Here is a 19,414-nt window from a genome sequence, read left to right on the forward strand (position 1 = left end):
TATCACTGACATCAAATCTTTCTGTATTCTAGGCTGGCAGTCTATAAAACTTCCAATCTGTACTCCAGCTGATTTACCTGAATTACGAGACTTTTTTTATCTGAGGATGCATTCCCCAACCCCACCTCCTGAAATTTGCATGAATTGTGAGGCTGCCCAAACCCGAATCCTCCTGACCTCCAGCATAAAACAACGATTCCAGACAACAATTTGTCACCCCTGCTCTCTGCCTCCTCTGTTATTTTAACAGCAGGTCTGCCACGGTTCTGATTTAAAATTTCAGCTGGTGTGCAGGGGGTGACAGTTCAGTATAATAAAGTATTACAATACTACACACAGAATAGTTTACCTGATTCATGACCAGCTGAAGTACATCCATTAGAAACGGTAACACGGATCCTTCACAGCATCAAATCCATTTAGTTAGTATAGGCAGAGGTAAAAAATCTGGAAGACAAGCAGGGCCTTATTAATGCCTCTTGATGGCCAAAACGCATAAGCTGCTTGTCTTCTGGATTTTTTACCTCTGCCTATAATAAGTAAATGGATTTGATGCTGTGAAAGATCCAAGATACTGATTGCATCCGTTTCAAATCTTCATTCCTGGCTTGTGGAGCCTGCTAATCGGTTTCCCAGAGGACTGTCTTTCTGCTGATGAGTTACTGGAGCACATTCTTTCCTGATTGGTTACCTGAGGACAGTCTTTCCTGCTGATCAATTGCCAGTGGACAGTCTCTCCTTCTGATCGGTTACCGGAGGACAGACTCTCCTGCTGATCAATTGCCAGAGGACAGTCTTTCCTGATCGGTTACCAGAGGACAGATTCTACTGCTGATCGGCTGCTGGAGGACAGTCTCTCCTGCTGATCGGTTAGGGGAGGACAGTCTCTCCTGCTGATCGGTTGCTGGAGGACAGTCTCTCCTGCTGATCGGTTACTGGAGGACAGTCTCTCCTGCTGATCGGTTATGGGAGGACAGGCTATCCTGCTGATCAGTTAATGGAGGACAAGCTACTTACTGGAGCACATTCTTTCCTGCTGATTGGTTACCTGAGGACATTCTTTCCTGCTGATCAATTGCCAGTGGACAGTCTCTCCTGCTGATCGGTTAATGGAGGATAGTCTCTCCTGCTGATAATTTGCCAGAGGATAGTCTCTCCTGCTGATCGTTTGCCGGAGGATAGTCTCCTGCTGATCGTTTGCCGGAGGATAGTCTCTCCTGCTGATCGTTTGCCGGAGGACAGTCTCTCTTGCTGATCAGTTGCAGGAGTATAGTCTCTCCTGCTGATCGTTTGCCGGAGGACAGTCTCTACTACTGATCAGCTGCAGGAGGACAGTCTCTCTTGCTGATCAGTTGCCAGAGGACAGTCTCTCCTACCAGAGGACAGTCTTTCCCTCTGACCAGTGGCCAGAGGACAGTCTTTTCTGCTCATCCGTTATCAGAGGAAATCTTTCATGCCGGTCAGTTACCGGAGGACAGCCTATCCTGCTGATCGGTTACTGGAGGACAATCTTTCCTGCTGAAGTTGCAATACATCTACAGTATATAATTCCCTGTTCATTCTTATATAATAGAATATATAATAGCTATATAATGGGCAGCAGTTTTGTTTTGTTCTTTTACCCGTGAAAAGGTTACTTAAAAAAAAAATAAGAACCAAGCTTGTTTCTGATTTGTCTTCAAATTGACAAGTAAATAAAAAGCATTTATTTTAATATACATTTATTTAAAAAAAAAAAATCAGAAAGCTCTGCAATTTTGTAGTGTTCTCAGTCAAATGACTGGATGATGAAGAAAATATGTGGCAGTGCGCCCCAAGACCTTCCATTCTCTAACTCCCTCTGTAGGTGGAATAGGCATGTGGAGTAATCAAGAGAGGCACGTGATATTTCTCTTTTGGGTCATTAATGATGAAAACAACCTGGAGGAGGACAAAATAAAATAACTGGTCAGAATTTCCATTATCATTTAATAGGTACTTAAAGTGGAAATTTAGTTAGAAAATTAGGTCCTGCTACATGACTTTAGACTGTCCCCTTTTGCAGGCATAGCTATGTAGAACATTAAAAATAAGTGTCTGTACTGATTAAAATCCAGTAACACAGTCTCAGCTGCTCTGCAAATGCCTAGCTGCTTTCTATTTTTAGGTTTCTGTGCTGATCTACTGAACCCCTAAAGATTTACTGCTGCTCATGGGGCTCTGGGCTTCAGCAAAATGGCCACCACCAACAGAAAGAAACAGGAACAATGTTGCAGACAATTTAGAGCACATACTAATCTTGGTAGCATAATTGTTAATGTGGACTGTATGTTCCTTACTAAAGGACATTATTTTTTTTTTTTTTTTTTTTTTTGATAAATCTTTTTATTGAAGAAGTCATGACATACATCAGAAACAGCGGGTACATATAACGTGTTACAAACAAGCCATTACAAGTGCAGTACAATGTCTAATAAACCATCAGTAATAATTGTTAAGAAAATCTAACATAGTTCTTCTCATTGGGGATACGAAGGCTTCCACATCACGATCCGTGTGATCCAGAACCAGGTCTGGAAAGGTGATAACCGGAATGTGTCAGATAAAGTTAAATGAAAACATTGGAAGAATAACCGAACTGTTTAATAATTGGTTGCCGTACCCCTGAATTGCTCTATCGTAAGTGTCTGAAATGTTACATCTAATATATGATGACCAGCATCATAACATAAGGGGAAGGAGGGAGGGGGGGGGGGGGGGGGGGGTCGAAAAGGAAAGGGGAGGACAGGTGTACTTTAGTGTGTAAGGAATAATGCCTAATCCGATCACATCCTATAAAGACCATAGAGGCATCAAGTAGCAACGACTTGCTGAGTATTTCGTTAATCTACCATATACCGTTTGTAATCATCGGTTGTTTGGAAGTGTTTCCAACATGCCCAGGTGTTAGTGAACTTAGGAGATGTGTCAAGGATTCGATGCGTGAGTTCTTCCATGTCCATTATTCTGTTTACTCTACGTAACCAATCCTTGACACAGGGGGTCGTAGTTGACTTCCAATGAACTGGGATGCACATCCTGGCTGCATTAACTAAGTGTATTACAACTGACTTCCTGTAATGGCGCTGAGATAAGGACGTATGATGAAGTAAGTATTGGGACGGTGTGAAATCTAGTGTGAAAGTCGTTATATTAGAAATAGCTTGGTGGATCGTCTGCCAATACAAACGAAGTGCTGGGCATTCCCACCAGATATGTAGGAGGGTTCCCGGAGTCTCGCCACATCTCCAGCAAGCTGGAGAAACCGAAGGGTAGAAGGAATGCAGAATATCAGGGGTTCTATACCATCGGGAATAGAGCTTAAAACCATTTTCCTGCACTGATACATTCCTAGAACCTTTGTGAACATTTATTAGTATCCGTTCCCAATCGTCTGGTGTTAGGTCTATACCCGTGTCTCTCACCCATTTAGAGCGCAATGATGTCACTGAATCGTTCGTAGTAGGAAAGAAGGCAGAGTAGAGTTCTGAAACCAGATGTCTTTGTGGAGTCGTTTCAGTGCAAAGTTGTTCAAACGGGGTCAGATCTCTGCACCACGTAGTGGCTGGAGATTCCTGTAGTAAAAAGTGTCGGATTTGTAAGAAATTAAAGAAAGGTATCTTTCTGTCCGGGAATCTAGCCAGTAGAGTTTGAAATGTAATCATTCTACCTTTGTCAAAGAAGGATCTTGCACGAACGTAGTCTTTGTGTATATCATCAGTGGGGAGTGGAGCTTGAAAACCAGGGGCGAAGTCCGGATTGTGTTCTAAGGAGGTGAGCGGGCCATGCGTGGAGGATATTTTAGTGTTCCGGCAGACTGTTTTCCATATAGTAAGCGTGGTGTTAATCAGAGGGTGATCTGAGATATTCGGAAGAATTGGGGCTGTGCCTATCCAAGGAAGCAAATGTATCGGTGTTTGTACGAACGCCTCTTCGATCGCCACCCAAGCTTTGTGTTGTCTATGTAGGTGCCAGTCCACGATTCTGGTCAAGTGACAAGCCCATTGATATTTGCGTAAGTCCGGGATACCCAGACCCCCCCGCAATTTGGGGAGAGTCAGGGTCTCCCATTTGATGCGAGCTTTTTTGTTCGCCCATACGAATTGGGAGCATAGAGTTTGAAACGTTGCAAAAAAGGTGGGGGGAAGTGTGATTGGGATCGTTTGTAGAAGATATAAGAACCGTGGGAGGACGTTCATTTTAAGAATCGCTGCTCTCCCAAACCACGAAATAGTGGGTATTTTCCATTTCAACAAATCAGAACGGACAGAATTAAGTAGTGGTAAATAGTTGCGAGGATATAGGTCTTTTAGTTTAGTCGGTAATTGAATCCCCAAATAAGTGATAGCGTGCTTTTCCCAACCAAAGGGGAAGTTCGTCTGGCAGTGTGTCAAAACGTCGTCGGGTAAAGTGATGTTAAGGGCCTTCGATTTGTGGAAGTTAATTTGCAGGTTTGCTAATGTCCTAAATTGAGCAAAGTCCTTGAGTAAATTGGGTAAAGTAACAAGTGGGTCAGTAAGAAATAAAAGGATATCGTCCGCGTATGCAGCTATTTTAAAAGTCTCGCCCCGTATTCGTATTCCCTTGACATTGATGTTCGTTCGGAGTTTGTGGAGGAAGGGTTCAATCGTTAAAATGAACAAAATCGGGGATAGTGGGCAACCCTGTCTCGTACCGTTGGACAGGGAGAAGGCGTCCGACAAATGTCCATTAACTTTAATTCTGGCTGTGGGTGAAGAGTACAGTGCCGTGATATATTGTAAGGTACGTTCTTTAAAACCCATTTTCCTCAGGGTAGCCAGCATGTAATCCCAAGCCACTCGGTCGAACGCCTTCTCCGCGTCCAACGATAAAAAGAAGCCCGGACTGTGAGAGGTCGAAAGCCATTTGTGGACATTAATTGCTTTCAGCGTGTTATCGCGCGCTTCACGACCCGGAACGAAGCCTACTTGGTCCAGGGAAATCAGGGAAGGCAGAAAGGGGAGAATACGGTTCGCAATGACTTTCGCGTACAGCTTCATGTCTACATTTATCAACGAAATCGGTCTATAATTAGGGACCAAGGCTTCGTCTTTCCCTGGTTTCGGGATCATAGTAATGTGTGCCTCATGGAGATCTGCGTGAAGTGCTGGTGCGTCAGGAAGATTATTAAATAGTTCAGTAACGTGCGGTATAAGCAAGTCAGAAAAGGTTTTATAATATACAGTGGGGAAGCCGTCGGGGCCGGGGCATTTACCCGGTTTAAGCTGTTTAAGGGCTGTCAGTATTTCTTCGGTCGAAATTGGTTTCTCCAAGTCTGTGGCAAGATCGTCGGATATAGTCCCGGGGCAGTTCTCGGCAAGAAAGTCTGTTATCTGTTACGTTCTGTCGTGTTGTGTGGTAGTCGAAGAATGTCTAGGGAGATTGTAAAGATTCGAGTAAAATTTTTTAAATTGTTCCACTATGCCAGATGGTGAGGAAATCTTTAGACCTTGCGGATCTAGTATATGATGAATCGTGGACATTGCTTTTCGCATTTGGATTGCCCTTGCTAGAAACTTCCCTGATTTGTTGCCAAATTCGTAAAAATTGCGGTGCATAAGGGTATACTTCTTCCTAATTGGAATGTTAAGTTCCTCCAGGAGATCTAGTCTGGCCTGTTGTAATGCTTGAAGTGTGTTTTCTGCTAGCGTTCTTTTGTGTGTCAATTCTAACGAGTGGATGGTCTTTGACAGTTTATCAAGTCTGGCCTCCCTATCCTTCCGTCTCTTAGCTGCAAGGGAGATCAGCTCCCCCCGAATCACGCATTTATGAGCTGCCCATCTTGTTATGGGATGGATTTCTGTGGAAGCATTATCCGTAAAGTAGTTCGTTAGACTATTAGAGATAGAACGCACTACTTCCGAATCGCTGAGTAAAGAACCGTCCAACCGCCAAATATAGGGTTTAACTGTTCCGATCGGGAAGGACAGGGTGATCGAGACTGGATTATGGTCAGAGATCACCATAGGTTCGATGGAGGCTACAAGTAAACAGTCCAAGTCCGCCTGAGAGAGAAAGAAGTAGTCGATCCTCGAGTATTTGTTATGAGGGGGTGAATAGTAGGTGAAGTCTCTGGTGGTCGGATATAACGTTCGCCATGTGTCATGTAATGTCAGTACGGTCAGTTGGGATTTTATAGCCCTCAGCGCGCTGTATTTCAAAGAGGAGATACCGTTTGAAGAATCTAATGCGGGAGTTAAGGCTGCTAAAGGACATTATTAATTAACAAGTTTTTATGGATAAAGTTCCACTTTAAAGAACCAATATAAAAAAAAAAAAAAAATGTATTCTGATGGTTGTTGGGGTTTTATTCATGTAAAAATAGTATAAATCACTGCCCCCCCCCCCCCCCCCATTTCCTGTACCTTTTATCTATATTTTTCTTAACATTTACCTGCAAACTGTTCAGCAAAAGTGGAAGGTGTTGGGACAAACTCGAGCCTTGCCATGGGTTATCACGATACAAGGTTGTTGTGATAGTGTTCCTTAAAAGCAAATCTTATCAAATAGGGGAATGTAGCCCCTCAGATTACACAAATAGGTAAGACGTCTGATGTAAAAAAGTACCTGTGGTGTTTTTAGGCTGTGAGCTGGCCCTAGACTATATTAAAGCATCCGTCAACAATTTAACTCTCACCTCAAAACTCAAGGTGTCTTGTTATGCAAATTTTGACCAGAACTTAAATGATCTCACTCTGGCTCACCCAATCCCACACCACCTTAATAGTCACTAAATATGTTCGTTGGCTGGCTGGCCAGGAGGAAGGTCTAGGAGGAAACCTACACACCGATCAGCCATAAGATTCTGACCACTGACAGGTGAAGTGAATAACATTGATTATCAATGGCTCATCGATGGCTGTTGGGAGGGAAGGCTCATTGATGGAGGTGGGGAGGAAAGGCTCCTTGATGGAGGTAGGAAGGGAAGACTTATTGATGAAGGTGGGGGAGGTTCACTGGTGGTGGAGAGGGAAGGCTCATTGATGGAGGTGGGGAGGGAAGGCTCATTGATGGAGGTGGGGAGGGAAGGCTCATTGATGGAGGTGGGGAGGGAAGGCTCATTGATGGAGGTGGGGGGGGAGGAAAGGCTCATTGATGGAGGTGTGGGGGGGGGGAAGGCTCATTGATGGAGGTGGGGGGGAGGAAAGGCTCATTGATGGAGGTGGGGGGAGGAAAGGCTCATTGATGGAGGTGGGGGGGAGGAAAGGCTCATTGATGGAGGTGGGGGGGGGGGGGAGGAAAGGCTCATTGATGGAGGTGGGGGGGGGGGAGGAAAGGCTCATTGATGGAGGTGGGGGGGGGGGAGGAAAGGCTCATTGATGGAGGTGGGGGGGGGAGGAAAGGCTCATTGATGTAGGTGGGGGGGGAGGAAAGACTCATTGATGGAGGTGGGGGCGAGGGAAGGCTCATTGATGGAGGTGGGGGCGAGGGAAGGCTCATTGATGGAGGTGGGGGCGAGGGAAAGCTCATTGATGGAGGTGGGGGCGAGGGAAGGCTCATTGATGGAGGTGGGGGCGAGGGAAGGCTCATTGATGGAGGTGGGGGCGAGGGAAGGCTCATTGATGGAGGTGGGGGCGAGGGAAGGCTCATTGATGGAGGTGGGGGCGAGGGAAGGCTCATTGATGGAGGTGGGGGCGAGGGAAGGCTCATTGATGGAGGTGGGGGGGCGAAGGCTCATTGATGGAGGTGGGAGGGAGGGAAGGCTCATTGATGGAGGTGGGGGGGAGGGAAGGCTCATTGATGGAGGTGGGGGGGAGGGAAGGCTCAGTGATGGAGGTGGGGGGAGGGGGAGGATGGCCTGTGTAGTCTAATCCAATAGAAGAGCTACTGGAGCTTAAATTGCTACAATGGGCACGTGAGCATCAGAACTGGAGCACAGAGCAATAGAAGAAGGTAGCCTGGTCTGATGAATCATGTGGATGGCCCAGGAAGAGATGGCACCAGGATGCAGTATGGGAGAAGAAGACAATCCGGCGGAGGAAGTGTAATTCTTTGGGCAATGTTCTGCTGGGAAGTCTTGGCTCCTGCCATTCATGTGGATGTTACTTGGCACGTACCACCTACCTAAACATTGTTGGTGATCAAGTGCACCCCATCAAGGAAATGGTTTTCCCTGATGGCAGTGGCCTCTTGCAGCAGGATAATGCACCCTGCCACACTGAAAAAATGGGTCAAGAATGATTTGAGGAACGTAACGAGTTTGAGGTATTGATTTGGCCTCAAGATTCTCCGGATCTCAATCCAATCGAGCATTTGTGGAATGTGCAGGAAAAACAAGTCCGATACATGGAGGCTCCCCTAACAACTTACAGGAATAACAGGATCTGCTACTGACGGCTTGATGCCAGATATCACAGTGTACCTTCAAAGGTCTAGTGGAGTCCATGTCTAGACTGGTTAGGGTTATCATGCGGACAAAAATGGGAGCTACTCAATATTAGGTGGGTGGTCATAAAGTTCTGGCTGATCGATGTATAACATTACCATCCATAGAAGCATCCAATCAGAGCCTGCCTTCTTCAAAAGTCTGTGAAAGTCTGAATCTGGTTGGCTGCTCTTGACAACAAAGACAGTTCACAATGAAGATCCTTTTCTAAGTAACATCAGTTACCTCTGCATAGGGGTGGAAGGCATCTAGTTTTAGCTGCTTCCAGTATTCTCCCGTATCGAAGCGCAGCTGGAAGGTCCCGGCTGTAAGAGGTTCTCCACGTAGAAGTCCTGGACATCGGCCGTCCTGGTCAGTGACACTAGGCAACACGTTTAAAATCAAATCAGTGAAAGCTGAATTCTGATTCATTGTACTGAATATACCTGGGTCCAGCACACTCAACTTCTGCTCAGTACACTCACCCTCTGCTTGGTGCATTTACCTTTTGCTCAGTAAGCTCACCCTCTCCTGAGCATGCTCACCCTCTCCTCAGCACGCCCACCCTCTCCTCAGTGAACTTATGTTCTGCCCAGTACACTCACCTTCTGCCCGGCACGCTCCCCTTCTGCCCGGCACGCTCCCCTTCTGCCCGGCACGCTCCCCTTCTGCCCGGCACGCTCCCCTTCTGCCCGGCACGCTCACCTTCTGCCCGGCACGCTCACCTTCTGCCCGGCACGCTCACCTTCTGCCCGGCATGCTCACCTTCTGCTCCGCACCCTTACCTTCTGCCCAGCAAGCACACTCACCTTCTGCCCGGCACACTCACCCTCTGCCCAGCACGCTCAACTTATCACCAGCCTGCTCATGTTCTGCCCAGCACGCTCACCCTCTGCCCAGCACGCTCACCCTCTGTTCAGTGCACTTATGTTCTATCCAGTACACTCACCTTCTGCCCGGCAAGCACGCTCACCTTCTGCCCGGCAGGCACGCTCACCCTCTGCCCGGCAGGCACGCTCACCCTCTGCCCGGCAGGCACGCTCACCCTCTGCCCGGCAGGCACGCTCACCCTCTGCCCAGCACGCTCACCTTATGACCAGCCTGCTCATGTTCTGCCCAGCACGCTCACCCTCTGCCCAGCACGCTCACCCTCTGTCCAGCACGCTCACCTCCTGCTGACTTGTTCCCATTTTGCTTCTCTGGCATTGAACTTGGACAAGGTTATTGTCAGGCCTTTAGCTGGGGTCCCTTGTGCGATGTTCAGGACATGTGTGGTCAGCAGACTCGGAGCGCCCCCCGACATTTCCTGTAGGTGAGAAGACCACATGATTTGTTAAAGGAGTATATCGATTAGATTCAGTAGTCTTTCTAAAAGTCTAAACCAGCCTTTCTCCACCCTTTTAACTTGAAGGAACCCTTAAAAGAACTTTCTGGGCTCACAAAACCCCCTGCTAATAATTACTATATATATATATATATATATATATATATCAAGAAAGTTGACCGCCATTGTTCCAAAGCCTTCTGTGACTCTGCACCTAAGAGGTCATCAATTTGTTCATCTAACTTTGCTATTTGGCCTGTGTGTACTAGGCATAGAGTCAAAATGTAAATCTAATGAGGTTCCCAACTTCTATAACTCGTAGAGTTTCTCAGTGTCCAGAATTAGAACTTTTTAATAGGCAACCAGCATATTGACCCCCAAAGTGCTCTCATGCTTTATCAACTGCCATCCCCATTAGAATCCATACTGAGCTGTCCTGTATGTCCCCGTACCAAGCTGTCCTGTATGTCCCCCTACTGAGCTGTCTTATATGTCCCCGTACTGAGCTGTCTTATATGTCCCCGTACTGAGCTGTCTTATATGTCCACGTACTGAGCTGTCTTATATGTCCCCGTACTGAGCTGTCTTATATGTCCCCCTACTGAGCTGTCTTATATGTCCCCCTACTGAGCTGTCTTATATGTCCCCCTACTGAGCTGTCTTATATGTCCCCGTACTGAGCTGTCTTATATGTCCCCGTACTGAGCTGTCTTATATGTCCCCGTACTGAGCTGTCTTATATGTCCCCATACTGAGCTGTCTTATATGTCCCCATACTGAGCTGTCTTATATGTCCCCATACTGAGCTGTCTTATATGTCCCCATACTGAGCTGTCTTATATGTCCCCATACTGAGCTGTCTTATATGTCCCCATACTGAGCTGTCTTATATGTCCCCATACTGAGCTGTCTTATATGTCCCCATACTGAGCTGTCTTATATGTCCCCATACTGAGCTGTCTTATATGTCCCCATACTGAGCTGTCTTATATGTCCCCATACTGAGCTGTCTTATATGTCCCCATACTGAGCTGTCCTGTACGTCCCCATACTGAGCTGTCCTGTACGTCCCCATACTGAGCTGTCCTGTACGTCCCCATACTGAGCTGTTCTGTACGTCCCCATACTGAGCTGTCCTGTACGTCCCCATACTGAGCTGTCCTGTACGTCCCCATACTGAGCTGTTCTGTACGTCCCCATACTGAGCTGTTCTGTACGTCCCCATACTGAGCTGTTCTGTACGTCCCCATACTGAGCTGTTCTATACGTCCCCATACTGAGCTGTTCTGTACGTCCCCATTAGGGATGAGCCGAACACCCCCCGGTTCGGTTCGCACCAGAACTTGCGAACGACCCCCGCGTTCGGTACGAACGTTAGAACCCCATTGAAGTCTATGGGACTCGAACGTTCGAATTGGAAAGTGCTAATTTTAACGGCTAATATGCAAGATAGTGTCCTAAAAAGGGTTTGGCGACCTGCCTCCTGCCTCAGGGGACATGGGTCACTGCAAAAAAAAGTTTTAAAAACTACAGTTTTGGCGGGAGCACTGATTTTAATGACGATTAAAGTGAAAAAAAAAAGTGAAATATTCCTTTAAATATGGTGCCTGCGGGGTGTCTGTAGTATGCCTGTGAAGTGCCACGTGTTTCCCGTGTTTAGAACAGTCCCTACACAAAATGACATTAAACGGAAATGACATCATTTAAAACTGCTTGCGGTTTTAATGTTATATCTGGTTCCTGCAATATGGTTGAAAATCATTGAGAAACATGGCATGGGTAGCCCTCCCTGCCCATTACCAGCCTATTTGGGTCTTGTACGCATATTAAGGGGAACCCCGTACCCATATTAAAAAAAGGAAATGCGTGTGGCCCCCAGGCCCTATATACTCAGAACAGCAGTATACAGCAGTATACAGGCGGTGCAAACAAGACAGGGACTGTGTAGGTTTGTTGTGTTAAGTTGAATCTGTTTGTCATTTTCAACCGGTACATTTTTAAAGTGTAGCTCCAGTCAAAAAAACTATCTTTAAGCTTTTTGGAAAACATAGGGAAGGGTTATCACCCCTGTATAATTTGTTTTGTCGTCCATCTTTTTTCATCTCACTTGCTGCTGTCTCCTTGCGTTTGCAAGTAGGAGATGTTTGTAAGTTGGATGTTTGAAAGTAGGGGCCTGCCCTATATTATAGCGGTATGTACTGGGTACAGAGCACGCAGACAGCACGCACTATCTCCTAACACTACTGACTGCAAGCTCTATTATTAACCACTTGTTAGCCCAATGTTTGCATAAAGTGAAAGATGAAGTTATGCTGAGTAAATAGATATCAAACATGTCACTCTTCAAAATTGCACATGCCCGTGGAATGGCGCCAAACGTCGCTACTTAAAAAATCCCCATAGGCGACGCTTTAAATATTTTTTTACTGGTTACATGTTTTGAGTTGCAGAGGAGATCTAGGACTAGAATTATTGCTCTCGCTCTAACATTCTCGGCGATACCTCACATGTGTGGCACATGCGAGCACATGGGGACATGGGCGCTTTAATTTTTATTTTATTTTTTTATTGTTCATTTTACTTTATTTATTTTAGTTTGACATTTTTTTTCCCAAAAATATATTTTTGATCACTTTTATTCCTATTACAAGAAATGTAAACATCCCTTGTAATAGGAATATGGGGTGACAGGTCCTCTTTACAGTGAAATCTGGGGGGTCAATATGACCCCACATCTCACCTCTAGGTTGGGAAGCCTGAAATAAAAAATAAAAAAAAGATTCTGGCTTTGATCGTACTTGCGAGTTGGTAGAAGCACCGGAGGGCGGTGAGGGGTGGGGGGCGTCTATGGCTGGGTATTTCAGGGTATCTCTGAGTATGGCTGGGTATGGCAATTTATGGCAAGGTATTACAGAGTATTGGCGGGGTACTACAGAGTAATAGCAGGGTACTGCAGAGTAATGGGGGGTACTGCAGAGTAATGGGGGGTACTGCAGAGTAATGGCAGGGTACTGCACTGCAGAGTAATGGCGGGGTACTGCAGAGTAATGGCGGGGTACTGCAGAGTAATGGCAGGGTACTGCACTGCAGAGTAATGGCGGGGTACTGCAGAGTAATGGCAGGGTACTGCAGAGTAATGGCAGGGTACTGCAGAGTAATGGCAGGGTACTGCAGAGTAATGGCGGGGTACTGCAGAGTAATGGCGGGGTACTGCAGAGTAATGGCGGGGTACTGCACTGCAGAGTAATGGCGGGGTACTGCACTGCAGAGTAATGGCGGGGTACTGCACTGCAGAGTAATGGCGGGGTACTGCACTGCAGAGTAATGGCGGGGTACTGCACTGCAGAGTAATGGCGGGGTACTGCACTGCAGAGTAATGGCGGGGTACTGCACTGCAGAGTAATGGCGGGGTACTGCACTGCAGAGTAATGGCGGGGTACTGCAGAGTAATGGCGGGGTACTGCACTGCAGAGTAATGGCAGGGTACTGCACTGCAGAGTAATGGCAGGGTACTGCACTGCAGAGTAATGGCAGGGTACTGCACTGCAGAGTAATGGCAGGGTACTGCAGAGTAATGGCGGGGTACTGCAGAGTAATGGCGGGGTACTGCAGAGTAATGGCAGGGTACTGCAGAGTAATGGCAGGGTACTGCAGAGTAATGGCAGGGTACTGCACTGCAGAGTAATGGCAGGGTACTGCACTGCAGAGTAATGGCAGGGTACTGCACTGCAGAGTAATGGCGGGGTACTGCACTGCAGAGTAATGGCGGGGTCCTGCACTGCAGAGTAATGGCGGGGTCCTGCACTGCAGAGTAATGGCGGGGTACTGCACTGCAGAGTAATGGCGGGGTACTGCACTGCAGAGTAATGGCGGGGTACTGCACTGCAGAGTAATGGCGGGGTACTGCACTGCAGAGTAATGGCGGGGTACTGCAGAGTAATGGCAGGGTACTGCACTGCAGAGTAATGGCAGGGTACTGCACTGCAGAGTAATGGCAGGGTACTGCACTGCAGAGTAATGGCAGGGTACTGCAGAGTAATGGCGGGGTACTGCAGAGTAATGGCAGGGTACTGCACTGCAGAGTAATGGCAGGGTACTGCACTGCAGAGTAATGGCAGGGTACTGCACTGCAGAGTAATGGCAGGGTACTGCACTGCAGAGTAATGGCAGGGTACTGCACTGCAGAGTAATGGCAGGGTACTGCACTGCAGAGTAATGGCAGGGTACTGCACTGCAGAGTAATGGCAGGGTACTGCACTGCAGAGTAATGGCGGGGTACTGCAGAGTAATGGCGGGGTACTGCAGAGTAATGGCGGGGTACTGCAGAGTAATGGCGGGGTACTGCAGAGTATGCACTGGTATTGCAGAGTATTGGCAGGGAATTGAGGGGTTAAATTCGGTGAGCAGCGATGTGGGCACTGCAGATGCAGCCCACATCGCTGCTGACACCGATCTCTTTCCCCTCCGCTGTACCGATCGGTACAGAAAGGGGAGGGAGGAACAGGCGTCATAACATGACGCCGGTTTGTTTCCAAGTGATCACTCCGTCATTTGACGGAGCAATCACGTGGTAAACGGCCGCTATGAGCGGCCGTTTACCGTGATGCGCCGGGTCCTATGGACCCGGGGGTCACGGATGCTCTCGAGTGCGCACACCTCGGGGCACGCGAGAGCAGAATTCTGGGAGGCCGTTAATTAACGGCCTCTCTGAGTTAAACAACCGCCCTGAAGCCGTTAATCGGCAATGGGCAGTTGTTAAGTGGTTAAAGCTAGATCACTAGCTATATAGGTGAGGTGAATATAGTGGTGTATACTGCAGTCAGGGCACAGACAACAACCACTACACAGCAGCAAGATAGGAAATCAGCCAAAAACGATTGGTGTGTACTGTGTTGAAGGTACACAGAACACCCACTGCTTCAGATGCAAAGTAATACACTACAGGAGGCTGCCTTAAAGGCGGCCTTATATAGTGTGGGGCGTGCACTACACAGCCTGAGCTATGATTGGCCACAGGCAGGATGCCTGTGGCCAATCATGGCTCTCCTCGCTGCCGGCGCTGCGATTGGCCAAGCATGCGGGGTCACAGCGCATGCTTGGCCAATCATCGGGCAGCAATGCACTGCGCCAACGCAGTGCATTGTGGTCCGCGCGCGCGTCACTCGAATTTTGACGCGAACGGCCAAAACGTTCGGAATTCGCCGAACGCACGAACAGCCAATGTTCGAGTCGAACGTACGTTCGACTCGAACACGAAGCTCATCCCTAGTCCCCATACTGAGCTGTTCTGTACGTCCCCATACTGAGCTGTTCTGTACGTCCCCATACTGAGCTGTTCTGTACGTCCCCATACTGAGCTGTTCTGTACGTCCCCATACTGAGCTGTTCTGTACGTCCCCATACTGAGCTGTTCTACACATCCCTGTACTCAGGGCTGTCTTTAAGGCAGGGAAAAGGGGCCCTGGGCCCTGTCATTGTTGTAGGGCCCAAAGCAGCTGTCTCATACTTGCCAACTATCCCAGTTTAAATTCCATGGTCTCTTCAGAGTTTAGTCCAGTGCTGTGTCCTGATATCTCAGTGTGAAGTTCTGTTACTAATGCTGCCCAGCTCTGCCCTATTGTTGTGTACAGATGACTCATCTGCAGACCCTGTGTTTACATATAAATAACCGTCACTCATATGAAAATAACAGCCATTCATATGTAAATGGTGGCAGGGTGGCAGCATTCATATGTAAATAGAGGTGGTATTCATATGTATGTCATGTCCCCCTGAGGTCATATCCACCATCACCTATACTGAATGCTGCCCACTGGAGATATAAAGGGGCATGCTTAAAAGTAATATCTACAACTATGGTCATGAAGCCTAACATCAGCCTGTTCTGCAATGGTAACCAAATTAGTGTGTGTGGTGGGGGGGGGGGGGGGGGGGTAGTGTGGGATGTGCAGAGGTAGGCAGAGAAGGAATTATATTTTGGGGTGCAGAGGTGAGCAAGGAGGGGATGTATGGAGGTAAGGAAGGTGGGTGCAAAGATGAGCAGAGGAGACAGAAAGAGTTAAAGGGGAGGGGGATTGGAGTGGAGAGTATAGGGGAGGTTTGGGGTGCAGAGATTAGCATGGGTTTTAGGATACCGACGGTGGATAAAGATGTAGGTCACGTGTAGGGCAGCCCATTAATTTCAATGGGCTGCTCTATGCGCTACAAATGCGGAAGAAAGTCCCAAACCCTTTTTCAAAATCACACGGTGCCAAGACACATGACAGCAGATATTTGGGGGTGTCCTTAACAATTAATGGCACTGCTGTGTATCTGCTAAAGGGCAGCACATTTCTGTGGTGTCAGGAAAGTGATTTTGCGTGCGTTCCCAACACACAAAGGGGAATGCAGCCTTAATGTCTTGGTGGTCAGTGTAAATCTTCTCATTACATTGGTGCTTGGTGTAGAATCCTTTCATTTACACAAGTGGCCAGTGTGAATGTCCCCCTCACATTGGTGGTCAGAGTAAATCCCTCCTTACATTGGTGGTTACTGTGAATGCTTCTATTACATTAGTGGTCAGTGTAAACCCCTATTACATTAGTGGTCAGTGCAAACCCATATTACATTGATGGCCAGTGTTGAAACACCTCTTTATATTGGTAGTCGGTAAAAAAAAACAGCATTGCCATTGATCACACCCTCCCCTCCCCCCAGCACTGTCACTGAGTCGTAGGATCCCTAGGAATTTTCTGTCTATTAATGGGTCCTTTCACCTCCCCAGTCCATGGTGTACAGGCGGTGAGGATATGATGTGCTTTAACCTCTAGCAACCAATCAGTAAGCAGGAATGATGTGCAGTAACCAATCAGTGAGCAGCATTGATGTACAGTACTCTCTAGCAACCAATCAACAAGCAGAAATCATGTGCTGTAACCTCTAGCAACTTATCACTGAGCCATAATGTTTGCTGTAATCTCTAGAAACCAGTCAGTGAACGTTAATGTTACACTGTAATCTCTGGCAACCAATTGCAATCGCTGCTTGATCCGATTCAGTAAATGGATTTTGAGTCTAGCTGCTGTTGATTGTATGTCTCAGAGCAGGTGGAGAGCGAAACGGCATGGGGGGTCCCCAAGAAAGTTTTTGCCCAGGGTACCATTAATATTAAAGACGGCCCTGCCTGTACTGAGCTGTCCTGTATGTCCCCGCACTTTGCTGTCCTGTATGTCCCCACACTGAGCTGTCCTGTATGTCCTCGCACTGAGCTGTCCTGTATGTCCCCGCACTGAGCTGTCCTGTATGTCCCCGCACTGAGCTGTCCTGTATGTCCCCGCACTGAGCTGTCCTGTATGTCCCCGCACTGAGCTGTCCTGTATGTCCCCGCACTAAGCTGTCCTGTATGTCCCCGCACTGAGCTGTCCTATGCATCCTCATACTGAGCTGTCCTATGCATCCCCGTACTGAGCTGACCTGTATGTCCCCATACTGAGCTGTTCTATATATCTCCATACCGAGCTGTTTTCCGTATGTCCCCATACTGAGCTGTGCTATACGTCCCCGTACTGAGCTGTGCTATACGTCCCCGTACTGAGCTGTGCTATACGTCCCCGTACTGAGCTGTGCTATACGTCCCCGTACTGAGCTGTGCTATACGTCCCCGTACTGAGCTGTGCTATATGTACCTGTACCAAGCTGTCCTATACGCCCCATACTGAGATGTCCTGTATGTCCTTTTATATCGATGTATAGATCTCCATTTGGGAAATTTCTTCATACTAACTGTCTCTTTGATTAATGTCCGACAGAACAAGAAGTTATTATTATTATACAGGATTTATATGGCGCAAACAGTTTGCGCAGCGCTTTACAATATAAAGAGGGTACAGTTACCAAACAGTTCAATACAGGATGAATCAGAGGGCCCTGATCCTGAGAGCTGTCCTATACGTTACCGTACCGAGCTGTCCTGTATGTCCTCATACCGAGCTGTCCTGTACGTCCCTGTACTGAGATGTCCTATACTTCCCTGCACCAAGCTGTCCTGTATGTCCCTTTATCAAGCTGTCCTGTATGTCCCCATACTGAGCTGTGCTATACTTTCCCATACTGAGCTGTCCTATACGTCCCCATACCGAGCTGTCCTATACATCCCCGTACCGAGCTGTCCTACGCGTCCCCGTACTGAGCTGTCCTACGCGTCCCCGTACTGAGCTGTCCTACGCGTCCCCGTACTGAGCTGTCCTATGCGTCCCCGTACTGAGCTGTCCTATGCGTCCCCGTACTGAGCTGTCCTATGCGTCCCCGTACTGAGCTGTCTTACGCGTCCCCGTACTGAGCTGTCCTATAGGTCCCTGTACCAAGCTGTCCTATACATCCCCACACTGAGCTGTCCTATATGTCCCCATACTGAGCTGTCCTATATGTCCCCATACTGAGCTGTCTTGTAGCTCCCCATACTGAGCTGTCCTATGCATCCCTGTACTGAGCTGTCCTGTATGTTCCTGTACCGAGCTGTTCTGTACATCCCCATACCGAGCTGTCCTATACGTCCCAATACCGAGCTGTTATGTACGTCCCCATACCGAGCGGTCCTATGCATCCCCATACAGAGTTGTTCTACATATATTGGTTTCCTAAGCCTTCAATACTCCTTCTTTAGATCAGTAATCAGGATTACCTCGCTGAGCTCCCAGCAGCAGAGCGTCCATCCAGATCTCAGTGCAAAGGAGACATTTCCTGATTGTAGATGACAATGCGTTGCTGGAATACTCCCATGCTGGGTGGGAGGGGTATACAACACACAGCCATTTCCGGAGGGATAACACACAACAAGCTTCTAGTTATAAACTGCAATCACAATTACCTGTGTACCCTGCAGGTGCTACTCAATATGCTGCAGCCGGGATCTGCTCATAGTAAGAGCTGTTTGGGACAGAATTTGGACTTCAGTACTCTATGGGTCACGTGACAGAGGGATCCTGGTTAACTTTTACCAGTCTCTGAACACAGTGACCCCCACCATGCTTGACCAACCAGTGATCCAAGGGAAGAAAGAGGAAAGCATTTTTTTTTTTTACTTTTTACATATTTTACATTGCAGAATGCTAACAAAGATGTTGCAACATTTTGTAGTGTGGACTACGACAGTGGTTTGCAGTATCGCCAACTGCCCTCCAGATCGTTGTTTTATCTTTGTATTAGTTCCATTCACTGTGCTGATTGTTTGTCTTACCTGGTAATGATGGCTCACATGTATGGTTGCCACCTCATCCCTTTAAATGAACACATATTACACAGGTTCTGTGGCTGATTAAGGTGGTAATTAAACTCACTTGGTGCCTTACCTGTATTTAATTAGCATCAGAACCCGTGCAATTCAAAGGTGTTCAGGTTTAAGGCTGGGTTCACACTGGAGCAATGCGGGAATGCCGCGAATCCGCTGCGTTTTCCCGCATCGCATGCCTCCCGCCGGCAGTTCACACTGCCCTATGGACTGCTGGGAGTGTCAGTGAAATGTTAATGACACCCCCAGATCAGTTCGCATATCGCAGTGCGATCTGCAAACTCGGACAGGAATCGGATCGCATGGTGTGAACACCCATGCGATCCGATTCTGCTGCGGACCAAAAAAAGTGTCCCGTGCGAGTTTGCGGCGGGTGCGATGCGAATTCAGCCATACTATCTGTATGGCTGATCTCGCGTCG

At 47.7% G+C, this 19,414-nt stretch overlaps 1 protein-coding gene across 1 annotated transcript; it reads right to left on the bottom strand.

The window, feature by feature from the left end:
• Window positions 1–1,661: 1,661 nt before the first annotated feature.
• Window positions 1,662–18,543, bottom strand: LOC143939096 (5-hydroxyisourate hydrolase-like). The gene is made up of 4 exons (XM_077460941.1): window positions 18,388–18,543; window positions 9,574–9,710; window positions 8,651–8,786; window positions 1,662–1,920 (listed from the first exon to the last, which is right to left on the bottom strand). The coding sequence occupies exons 2-4, from the start codon at window positions 9,705–9,707 to the stop codon at window positions 1,831–1,833; spliced, it is 360 nt and encodes a 119-aa protein (XP_077317067.1). The 5' UTR covers window positions 9,708–9,710; window positions 18,388–18,543; the 3' UTR covers window positions 1,662–1,830.
• Window positions 18,544–19,414: the final 871 nt, after the last annotated feature.

Source organism: Lithobates pipiens, unplaced genomic scaffold, assembly GCF_037356315.1.
Source record: "Lithobates pipiens isolate NorthernLeopardFrog02 unplaced genomic scaffold, aLitPip1_a1.2 Scaffold_10, whole genome shotgun sequence".
NCBI lineage: Eukaryota > Metazoa > Chordata > Amphibia > Anura > Ranidae > Lithobates > Lithobates pipiens.

Excerpts from the sequence above, each read along its gene's own strand:
- LOC143939096 (XM_077460941.1), bottom strand. The coding sequence starts at position 9,707 with ATGTCGGGGGGCGCTCCGAGTCTGCTGACCACACATGTCCTGAACATC. Across the intron at positions 8,787-9,573 it reads TGGGAACAAGTCAGCAGGAG|TGTCACTGACCAGGACGGCC; the intron begins GTGAGCGTGCTG and ends CGTGTTGCCTAG. Across the intron at positions 1,921-8,650 it reads CCTTCCACCCCTATGCAGAG|GTTGTTTTCATCATTAATGA; the intron begins GTAACTGATGTT and ends GTCCTCCTCCAG.